This window comes from Chrysochloris asiatica, unplaced genomic scaffold (genome assembly GCF_000296735.1).
Source record: "Chrysochloris asiatica unplaced genomic scaffold, ChrAsi1.0 scaffold00038, whole genome shotgun sequence".
NCBI classification, from domain to species: Eukaryota; Metazoa; Chordata; class Mammalia; order Afrosoricida; family Chrysochloridae; genus Chrysochloris; species Chrysochloris asiatica.
The window spans coordinates 11,901,313-11,913,197 of NW_006408556.1; the positions used below are offsets into that span (position 1 = coordinate 11,901,313).

The 11,885-nt window shown below is 42.9% G+C and overlaps 1 protein-coding gene across 1 annotated transcript in view; it reads left to right on the forward strand.

Moving 5' to 3' along the window:
* LOC102842708 (adenylate cyclase type 10-like) overlaps positions 1-11,885 on the forward strand; it is a 55,549-nt gene that overhangs the window by 36,325 nt on the left and 7,339 nt on the right. The window contains exons 8-11 of the mRNA XM_006860585.1: positions 772-954; positions 6,573-6,582; positions 8,052-8,271; positions 10,590-10,762. Coding sequence (XP_006860647.1) covers positions 772-954; positions 6,573-6,582; positions 8,052-8,271; positions 10,590-10,762 — 586 coding nt within the window. The remainder of the gene's footprint in view (positions 1-771; positions 955-6,572; positions 6,583-8,051; positions 8,272-10,589; positions 10,763-11,885) is intronic.

Below are 11,885 nucleotides of genomic sequence, written 5' to 3' on the forward strand. Positions count from 1 at the left end.
AGGGGGCAGGCTTGTAGTGTATACCCTTTGGTTGGTTGATGATGAAACAATATATGATAGGATGAATGTAAAGCTAATGTTCTCCCATGTAAGCTATCACATAATTCACAAAAAAACATTTAAAAAAAGGAAAAGCACATTTTAGAAGGAGGATGAATGAGTGACATTTGGTTATGAGGGAAAGGAAAGAACTTAGAAGTAGACCAGTGATTTGGCTATGGTGACTACCTGGCCCAATACCAAGTGCTTTTATGTGTGGATCAGAATATGGAGAGATTACAACAATACTTGGATTTAAGTAAGTTGTTTATAAGTACCAGAGATCTGGAAGCAAGAAACCTGACCTATATGTTTAGTTGGCAGTAGCAAACAAAGATCTGGGTATTAATAGGGCATGAAATGGAGTGATTCGAGCACTGGCTTGGGTTTTAGTGTCCATGGGGAGAGCAGTTTCTGTGGTATGGTAGAAACCTGCCTGAAGAGTGTGTGGGAAGTGAGGACAGAGAGAGAAGGCTCTAGAGATGGGGCTAGTGTAGCAGAGAGGGTTAAAGCAAGGCAGTAGGAGAGTGGACAAAATGTAAACTTCTGATTTCGTTAAAGGATGAACCAATTATCAACATAGTGTATTCTAGATGTGTACAAGTCTTGTTCATTGTTCATTTAATTTTATTTTTGTTACAGAAATAGCAGTGAACCAACTGGATCAGTTGAGCCCAGAAGAGCAGTTACTGGTCAAGTGTGCTGCTGTCATCGGTCATTCCTTCCACATAGATCTGCTGCAGCACCTCCTGCCTGGCTGGGATAAGCATAAGCTACTGCAGGTTCTGAGGGCTCTTGTGGATATGCATGTGTTCCATTGGCTCAACAAGAGCCAAGAGCTTCCTGCTCAGCCAGTAGTGGTACCTTCCTCTATCAACATTATTGAACAAACCAAAGAGAAGACAGAAAAATCAGGTGAGGAGAGCTGCTCCCTTGTTCTGAGACCTGAACAGAGAACACCAGGTTGGAGTATCCCTGTTCAGACAGGTCATCAATATCGTATACAAGGGACCTCTGCCTCTTAAAGCATATGGCTAACAAACAGGAAAAGAATAATCATTTTAATCTTAAAGGAGCCAGTCTTGTAGTGAGAAAATGTGCAGTAGTTTTGCATTCATGAATTCTACTTCCTTGTTCATCTGTGTGTCAGTATTGCATTTTGATTTTTGGTTCAGAAAATATTGCATAGTCTTTTACTGACATAGTCTTTTACTGATGAGGAAAAAAGGACAACCCATTTCTCTTTATAGAAATCAACAAGGAAGATAAACATGGTATTAAAACAGACGTGAACAAAAGCAAAATATAAATTAAATAGCTCCCAATCTCAAAATCTTCACATGAAAAATAAAATTGTGGCTTAGACTACCCAGAGCATGTATAACCAGCAAGGAATTTCCCTTTTACCTTCCATGTTTGGGCCCTATATTTGAATAGGGCATTTTTGATGATTTGATGTTCACAATAATCAAAAGTAAAACAAAAAAGCTCACACACTCCACTTATCCAAATGAAAGCCAAACTCATTGCTACCGAGTCAGTTGTAAAACATAGCAACCCTTTAGCACAGCGTCGGTGTTAAGTGTCGTTGAGTCGATTCTGACTCATAGCGAGCGTACACAGCACAGAGTAGGGCTGTAAAACCCACAGCAGCAGACTGCCACATCTTCTCCCACAGAGCAGTTGGTGCGTGTGAACCATCAAGCGATGTTTTAAACACTGTGCTACCAGAGCTCTGAAGCTCAATTTAGGAAGAGGAATTAAGAAATCTATTCAGTGTATATATGTCCCCCTGATGCTTTAATCCCCTTTGTACATTATCTTTGATCTGGCCTATATCATTCTCAGATTTGTGCAGAATTCTTTATACAAAGGAAACAGTGATACTAACCAGGAGATGTAAATAAGTGTTTCTTGTAAACTAGCACCTCTATCCTGGGGGATTTGCTACATTGTGGCTTGCACGGGACTTGAAGAGAGACTGTCACGTAACTTTTTCTGCATTTCAGATACTGGCTCAGCCTCTCCTTTCAGACTGCATGAGGAACAACCCCCACCTGAAACTGAGGTGCTAGAATTTGGAGTACCTCTCTTACGGGAAGCTGCTTGGGAGCTGTGGCCCAAGGAACAGCAGATAGCCCTGCACCTTGAATGTGCCTGCTTTCTCCGAGATCTGGCCTGCCGCTGTGGGAGCTGCCATGGGGGAGACTTTGTCCCCTTCCACCGTTTTGCCATCTGTTCTACTAAGCACTCCAGTGGGACCTCCCGATTCTGTAGTTACAAAGATACTGGCTCAGTGCTAACACAAGCAGTCACAGACAAATTGCACCTGCCTTCTCCTCAAGGTAAAGCCAGGGCAGAGAGTAAACATGGGGGCAGCACTTCTCTTGATTCATGTACTTGAATCTCTTCTTCAAAAAGTAGAAATAAGATTAAGGGAGGAAAGAGGTAGAAAGAAGCATTCATCTTTGAAACACCAGTGATTTCAAAAAATGTAATTTCAGAGTTAAATGGAACCTTGAAGATCATTCTTGGTTTCATTGTCAACTTTGGGCAAGTTATTTAACATCAGTGATTTGGGGAACAGTGTTTTTAAAAGGGTTGTTTGAGGATTCAGTGAGTTAAAATAGATAGTATGCTTTGAATAGTTCTGAATTCTTTTTAGTTACTCAGTTTAGTATACATATATTGAGACTTACATGTACCAGATACTGCACTAGGTGTTAGGAATACAAAATAAAAAGCCTTCAGTCTGTCTACCTGAAGCTATCAGGGGGAGGTAATCCCAACATAGAATTCCAGTATGGCATGGCAAAGGTAATGGAAGTAGCTATTAACCCAGCCTGTGCAAGAGTCAGAGAGGACTCTCTATTGAGGGAGGTAACCCCAGAACTGTGTCTGGAGTTAGCTCCTTGAAGAAGTTTGGATTAGTAGATGGATGTTCTTCATAGCCTAGTCCTTCCGTTGCATCCCAGTAATCTTGTTTTACGATCTTCAGTTAGCTTACCTGACAGGACAGCGTGTCCTTGTCTCTGGCCATAAAGAAGTTTCTTCTTTCATCAAGCTTAAATCTACCTCTTTGTTACTTCATCCATTTTTCATAGTGGTGTCCTTGTCCATATTTGAAGACAACTGAATTTTCGCTTTCTCTACACTTCGATAGAAGATGGGTGTTGGTATTGGCAGTGGCATTGGCGGTAGTAGGAGAATATAGGGACATGATAGATTGTTGGTGGTGAAGCGCTCAAAGGAGGAAGTTGGTCTATGTTCCTAATGCATATCTTCTAGCTGTAGCATTCTGATGACTGTGAAGATGGACTGGTGCCTTGGTCATTGGCTGATGAACTCTATAGCATCTATACTTTTTGTACTTCAAGAGCATGAAAAGGAAAAGAGCAGTGAATATCCTGCTCTGGTATTGTGAAGAAAATATGCCATCATTAACATTTGCTGTATGGCTCTTTGCTTTAGATAGGTCAGTGTCAGTTTTAAAGCAGACAACTCGTCAGCTAATGAGAGAGACTCAAGATGTTTCCAGCACAGCTGCATCCTGAAGGGAGCCAGGACCTCTGTGCACGGCTGTACAAAGTAGGCACCACACAGTTCCTCAGAGTGCTTGCTAATCACAGACTGAACATAACGAATAGGACACAACAAACCATTCCTCCCACAGCCTTCTCTATTCAGCTGGGTTCCATCATTGATTACAGTGGCCACACAGAACTCAGACAACGTTCTCACAGTTATTGGGCTTACTAGGGAAGTTGTTGTAAAGTGCCACTGAAGTTGGTTCTGACTCATAGCGACCCTATATAGGGTTTCAGAGGCGCGAGCACCTGGTGGATTTGAACCACCGACCTTGTGATTCAAACCAACATTGCAGTCTAGTGCTTTATCCCACAGCACCAAGCAGGCTACAGTTCAGGGTCAGAACTGCTCAGAGCACATTTGTTCCTGTTAGGACAGCCTCTCCTCAGCTGTGCCCACAGACAGGCCTCTCTCTGTCTGGCCAGTGTGACAAAACTCTGTTGGTGTTGCTGATAAATAACCAAAGGACACACCATTCTAGTTGACTCTAGCTCTGTGGGTCAGCAAGCCTAGCTCCCCCAATTAACTTCCTGGAGGCACCCCACTCTGCAAACAAGTCTCCTGCTGAAAGTCCCTCGGCTTTACTTGCTCTGTGGGCTGGGAAGCCCCCTGTTCTGTGTAGTGCTCAGGCCCTTGGTTTTGCTGCTGCTGCTCCTCTACCACTCCTTCAGTGCCATAGCTTTCTGTCCCTGGGTTGAGGAGGATCGATGTACAGGGATCTCAAGGTCCAGAGGACATGCTTCACTCCCCCGGTTCATCTTCCATTGTGTAATAAGATCTCCCACATCCTGCTCCAAGATGGTTCATTTTATACCCATTGCTAGAGTTTCAGATTTTTTCAATTGCAATTAGCTCTGAACATCCACAGCTAAATCTGCTATCCTATCCGTCTCTTCCCATACCCAGCAGGGGTTACAGCTTAGGACCAGAAGAGCTATTAGTCACTTCAGTAGATCACAGACACTGTGATGTGATTCACTGCAGCAGTGCTGCCAGACTTCACTTAGCTCAGCTGTCATTTGACATCATTACCCTCAGAGAGCCAGTCCTTCCTACAGCAATTCTCATAGACTCCTCTTCAGTTCTACCACCCATGCTTCTGAGGACTGATCGATAAAATCTCAGTGTCATTCCTAGAGCTAACTGGAGAAGGAGAATCAAATCTGGAGGACAAAGGCTATTTGAGACCTGCTAGGAGTCCTGGTGTGGCACTGTAGGATAATATACTAGACCGCAAGGTCGGCAGTTCAAACCCACCAGCCGCTCCTTGGAAACCCTACACAGGGTCACTGTGAGTCGGAACTGACTCTATGGCAATTAACAAGAACAACAACAGGAGTTCTGGTGTGGCACTGTAGGATAAACACTGGACAGCTAACCACAGGTTTAGTGATTCAAATCCACTAGCTACTCCTCAGAAACCTTATATAGGGTCACTATGAGTCAGAACTGACTCAACGACACTTCACAATAACAACAACAGGCAAAGCTGGAAATATGTTGGTCACTGTGACTCTAGCATCTTGTGCTCTTGTGATTTTCTTAACTGTGTCTTCGGCTCTGGTTCAATCTGATCTGGTCAGGAACCTGACCCTGACCCAAGGATTTCTACTAGGAGTAGTCATCAATCCAGGACAGACAAATTCTGTGTTCATTTCTTCCTTCATCTCGCAGACATTGAGTGCCTCCTATTGAGTTGGGAACTGGTTGGGAGGATTGGAAATAAAGGAGTTACTATTTGAATCTCAACAAGACACTGCCAGAAATTCATGTCTGATTCAGAAAAGGATGTGGAATGAGGGATATCATTGCTGATGTCAGATAGATCTTAGATGAAAGCAGAGAATACAAGAAGGTGTTCACCTGTATTTTATTGACTGCACAAAGGCATTAAACTGTGTGGGTCATAATAAATTATGGATGACATTGTGAAGAATGGGAATTCCAGGAAACTTAATTGTACTTATCTGGAACCTGTACACAGACCAAGAGGCAATTGTTCAAACAGACCAAGGGGATACTGAAATTTAAAATCAGAAAAGATATACATCAGGACCATATCCTTTTACCATATGTATTCAAACTGTATTCTGAGCAAGCAATCCGAGAAGCTTGACTGTATGAAAAACGTGCCATCAGGATTGGAGAAAGACTTACATGTAGATAACCCAGTAGCCTGTGATATGCAGATGATACAACCTTGTTTGCTGAAAACAAAGAGGACTTGAAGATCAGAGATTAAAACCTTCTGTGTGGATTACACTTTAATATAAAGAAAACAAAAATCCTCACAACTAGACCAATAAGAGAAAAGATAGAAGTTGTCAAGTATTGTGTTTTACTTGGATTCACAGTCACTGCACTTGGAAGCAGCAGTGAAGAAATAAATGATGTATTGCATCTGACAGATCTGTTGCATTGACCTCTTTAATGTGTTGAAAAGCAAAGACTAAGGTGTACCGACTCAAGCCTGGCTATTTTCAGTCCCCTCACATGCATGTGAAATTGTATAATGAATAAGGAAGACTGTCAAATGGTGTTGACAAAGAATGTTGAATATACTATGGACTGCCAAAAGAACAATGAAGTGTGTCTTGGAAAAAGTACAGCCAGAATGTTCATTAGAGGCAAGGATAGTGAGACTTTGTCTCATGTACTTTAGACATGTTATCAGGAGGGACCAGTCCATGGAGAAAGACATCATTCTTAGTAAAAGTGGAGGGTCAGCAATAAAAGGGGACTCTGAGATGGATTGACCCAGTGGCTCCAACAGTGAGCTCTAACAGCAGTGATTGGGAGGATGGTGTAGACTCACTGGAACTGCCTCAATAGCACCTAACAACAGCAGCTGTTGGATCACAAATAGTTGCCATTAAGAAATTTGCTATCTACCATCGTAATTTTGCTTTTGTAGGCTAATAATGAGACCACTTGTTTTTATCAAGGTGATGACAGGTAAGTTCTTAGCTGAGCTGTGGAGGAAAGGAAGTCAGGAATGTTAAATGTTCTCAGGTAAACCAAACACTGCTAACTACAGATAACCATCTTTTTCTCCCTACAGATAGTTTTCAGTTCCAGACTAAACCATTCAGCAGGCAGGAGACCTCCTCAAGTGATCCCTGCAGGTAGATGGAGATACTGAGGGTGGGCATAGAGAGACAGATGCCTACTGAAATGGGGCACACATCTTATTCAGGGTGGTTTTCCTGCCACCCAGGAATAGTGACTCTTACACTCAGCCCAGAAGTCAAGTGAACAAGAGATTTAGAAAGTCAGTTCTCTATAGGGAAATTATTTCTTAGTGGTTTCAAACAAATAGCTTTCTAATGCATTATACATATAACAGATCTCTCTCAGCTATAACTTGCCTTCTTCGATACTTTCAACCCCAAATGATATGAAAATGAATTTGTTTCCTGTGTACCACCTACCTCTCTAATACCTGTCCATCTGTTTTCAGTGTTCTTACCTTGAGTTCAGCTACTCTGTATAGTTTCCCATTTCACTTATTCAGCCTCATTTCCTACTGTTTTCAAACCAAAGTCTTTTCTATGGGAACCAATTCCTCACTCAACTTTGTATGTCCTTGCTCACACAACTCTCCCTTTTTAAAATGGTGAACGACCTTCATCGCTCTCCACTGAGCCAAAGGTTCACTGTCCTTCAAGGCCCTGCTTGGTTCCCACCTGAGCTCTGTTCACGCTCAGAGTGGTCCTACCTCAGGGTACCTGTGGAAAGTGCACTGTGGTAGTAGTCAGAAGAGGCGTTCTCGCGTTTTGGTTGTATTTCTCAGTAGCTGTGAGGCCATATCACTGAATCTTTCTGAGCCTCAAATTGCCTCCTATGTAAAAGAGAGATCATTTGTACTGGCCCAAGCTGCAGAATTGATATAGGCTCAGGTGAAGTAGCGTAGTGGTTACGAATCAGGCTTGGTAACCTCAAGGTTGGCAGTTCGAAACTACCAGCTGTTCTGCAGGAAAAAGATGAGGCTTTCTGCTCCCGTAAAGATTTGCAGCCTCGGAAACCCTGTGCAGGGTCGCTATGAGTCAGAACCGACTCCACAGTACTTAACAACAACAGGTGAAATAATCAGGTATAAAATTGCATAAAGTCATGCGCAAGTGTGCTTTTGCAAAATTGAAATATGCTAATACACAAATGTACTATTGCCTTGTGTTGTTTTTATGCTTTTATTTAACTCTTCAGGTACATAATGTTTTCCCAGTTAGATTGTGACTGCAGGTAAGTATCTGCTTCCTCACTTTCAAAAACGTGTAGGGACATGGAGGGAAAGGATAGGTAAAGAATTAACACGGTGTACAGGAAAGCTTCTTGTGGAAAAAATAGCTTTGAAACCTAGTAAGACTCTGATGCAAGTGTCAGCTTTATGGCCTCTCTCAGTTCTTCATCTTTTCTCTGTAAAGAACAGAGGAAGAGTTCCTGGACCGAGTGAGCAGGATGCTGGCTCAGATCGACCCTGAGGAAGACATGTTGACCACAAAGGCCTGTCACTGTGAGGAAATTCTGAAGTTAGTGCTCTCACCCCTCACCCTACACTGCTTGGTGATTGGAGAAACCACTTGTGCATTTTATTACCTGCTAGAGGCTGCCGCTGCCTCCTTGGATCTGGCGGATAATTACATGGTAAGCAGCTCTGCTCTCTGCCTGGAGTGGAGCCCCTTTACTTTGGGAATTTGATGGGGATTTCTTAGGTCAAGTAACTTGGATGAAGGGTAAAAGAAAGTGGGAGGAGAAAGGAAGTGGAAAGGTTTTAGAGGGGGTGCTACTCCTACCTCTGACACTGGATGGGATGCTTAGCTTCCGTTTCTAACTTTAAATCCAACCCCAATTCAGATTCTAACCTTGACCACCACTGCACCCTTACTCCAGCCCTCAGCCCAGTCTCACTCCCAGCAGCATCCTAATCCTGATCTAGGTTCTTCATCCCCACAACCTTTGTTTCTGGAGGCCTTCTTTTACTTGAGGAAGGCAAGCAGTCTTCTGGGACCACCCTCAGCCTTCTCATTCTTGAAAAGGCACAAGGTGAAGATCTGTCAGTTTGAGGAGGCCACTTTCTGCAGTCTTCGGTCAGAGGTGAGGAAGAAGGGAATAACCTCGAAACTTTGGTTATTTCCCTCTGAGGGCTACCCTGTTAATTCTTTTAAAATCAAAGGTTACACAGCTTCAAAACACAGAAATTTTCAATGTAGATAGTAGTTGTGTGCCGTCAAGCTGATTCTGACTCATAGCGACCCTGTAGACTGGGACAGGGCTGCCCTATAGGGCTTCTTCCTAGGCTGTCGTCTTTATAGGAGCAGATCACCTGGACAGGCCCCACTGAACCCTTATCATAATTCGGAATTTGGTGCATAGCCCACCAATGTTACACACACAGTCTTATCATTAACCGTTTTTAAATAGAATTCTCTTCTGCAGCTGGCTTTGATTCTTAGTAGTCCAAATTGAGCATGCGTGCATATCGGTGTGCGTACCCATCACGCAGATAACTCCATTGAGGGATGGTACATCACAGTTTATGTAACAGTTCTTCATGTGCATTTGTGTCACCTTGAATATGGAGTTGTTACAAACATTGCTGCAGTGAATAGTTGTATAAATTACTCTTTCTTCCCTTGTGAGACTGTTTCTGTAAGAGAAATTTCTAGAGGTAAAGATGCTAAGAGAAAATATAGGCAATTTTACATTTAATAAAAATTGCCAAATCGGCCACTAAAATATTATATCAACTGAATTTTTCCCCATTTCTTCATATCCTTGCCAGCATCCAATATTAATCTCTGTAAGCGTGGTAATCCATAAATGAAAGTTATACAGTGGTTTAATATGTATTTCTTCATAAGAAGCATTCTCATACATTTATTGATCATCTGTATGTATGCATATATCTATTTTTCTGTGCAGTGCCCATTCATGTCCTGTGTTCATTGGAGTATATAAACTTATTCTAATGTAAAACTGAAAATAATCTGGTTAGGAGAGTAAGCCTACTGTGTACAATGCAGTTGAGTACCAAAGGGAATATTTGAGTTGTCCACAGTGTGGCGCTGTGGGCTAATGCATCAGACTGCAAAGTTGTTTGAACTGCAAGGTTGGTAGTTCAAGCTCACCAGCTGCTCCTTGGAAACCCTATACAGTGTTGCTATGGGTCGGAATTGACTCAGTGGCACTTAACAACAACTGTGTTGCGTTATTTGTGCTTTAACCAAGAGGTCTTTGGAGCAAAATGAAATAATTATTCCTGTTTCTTTATAAGAAGTTATTGTGCAGCCTTCCCAAGATTATTCTGGAATCACATAGAATGTCAATGTACAGGATAACCTGAAGGTAGCTCCCCACCCCCACCCATGTCAGCTGTGGTGGTGTGGCCTGTTAAGAGAGAGATGGGGGTTTGGGTGATATTTTGATTGTTCTATGGCATTGAGAGCACCTGAGTCTCCACCCAGATGGAGACTCTCTTCCTTGTCTAGTAGCCTCTTTCTAAAGCCTAGCCTTCCTCTGCCATTCACTACCAAATGTGTGGAATGTGAGGAAGGAGGTGCCTTTTCCATCAATCTATTTTCTCAGCCCTTTACTTGTTTATTGGGGGCCCCAAAGGCACAATGCTTAAGAACTTGGCTGGTAACTGAAAGATTGGCAGTTCTAACCTATCAGCTGTTCCTGGGAGAAAGAGATGAGGCAGTCTACTTCTGTAAAGATTTACAGCCTTGTGAGTCAGACTGGACTTGATGGCAGTGGGATTTGGGGGGGAATGGGGAGCTTCCTTGTTTAGGGCCCTGCTGGTGCTTGTTAGTGTGACTGCTAACTAGGCTCTGCTCCAACCCAACTCACTACGGCACCCCACGGACCTCAACTACATTTCCCCAAATATCCAACCTGTAACATTCAGGTCTATGCCACAGGACTCTTCCCACATTCACATTACCATTCCTCATTTTCTACAGGTCTGTTTCAACATGGGACAAATCACCTTGGCCAAAAAACTGGCTAGACAAGCCCTTCGACTGCTGAAAAGGGATTTCCCTTGGACCTGGTTTGGTGTTCTTTTCCAAACATTCCTGGAAAAATATTGGCATTCCTGGTTCCAGAGCCAGTCTCCAAACAACCTTAGTGAGAAGTGAGTAGCTAGGCCAAATTTCATGGTCCTCTCTAGGGCCACAGAGAACAGCACCTGAATGAGGACCCAGCCTGGAGCTGTGCTTATATTGATCTGAAATTCTGCTTCTCAAGCACATACACTTGACATTTTTAGGTCTTCCACTTTATTTCCCCAGCCAGTTAAACATAGCAAAATGAGGACTCATTTTAAGAATATCATGTTACCCTGGTTCTTTCAATTTAAAGATGTTGCTGTTAATTCAGCTCTGACTCACAGTGACTCTGTATAACAGAACAAAACACCCCTAGTCCTGTGCCATCGTCAACATCATTGCTGTGTTTGAGCCCAGGGTTGCTGCCACTGCGTCAGTCCATCTCATTAAGGGTTTTTCTCTTTTACACCGACGCTCGACTTTACCAAGTCTCCGGGAACAGGTCCCTCCTGATAACAGAGCCAAAATACATGAGATGAAGTTTCTCTCCAGCCTTGTTTCTAAGAAATATTCTGGCTTTATTTCTTACAACACAGATTTATTTATTCTTCTGACTGTTGTGATTGTTAAGTACCATTGAGTCGGTTCCATCTCATAGCAACCCTATATAGCGTTTCCAAGGAGCAGCAGGTGGGTTTGAACTGCTGACCTTGTGGTTCCCAGTCCAGTGCTGATATACAACACCATGTGGTATGGTCTATGTTCTTCGCCATATCACAATTCAGATGCATCAATTCTTTAATCTTTCTTATTCATTGTCCAGCTTGCGGGTAAAGTGATTTCATACATGTTGTTATTGTTAGGTGCCATCGAGTGGGTACCGACTTATAGCAACCTTATGCACAGAAGAACGAAACACTGCCTGATCTTGGGCCAACCTCACTATTGTTGCCATGCTTGAGTCCAGCGATGCTGCCACTTGGCCAATCCATCTCGTTGGGGGTCTTCCTCTTTTTCTCTGACCCTCAACCTTACCAAACACGATATCCTTCTCCAGCGACTGGTCCCTCCTGACAATATGTCCGAAGTATGAGAGACGAAGTTTGGACATCTTGGCCTCCAAAGAGCACTCTGGCTGTACTTCTTCCAAAACAGATCTACTGGTTCTTTTGTCAGCCCATGGCACTTTCAATATTCTCCTCCAACACC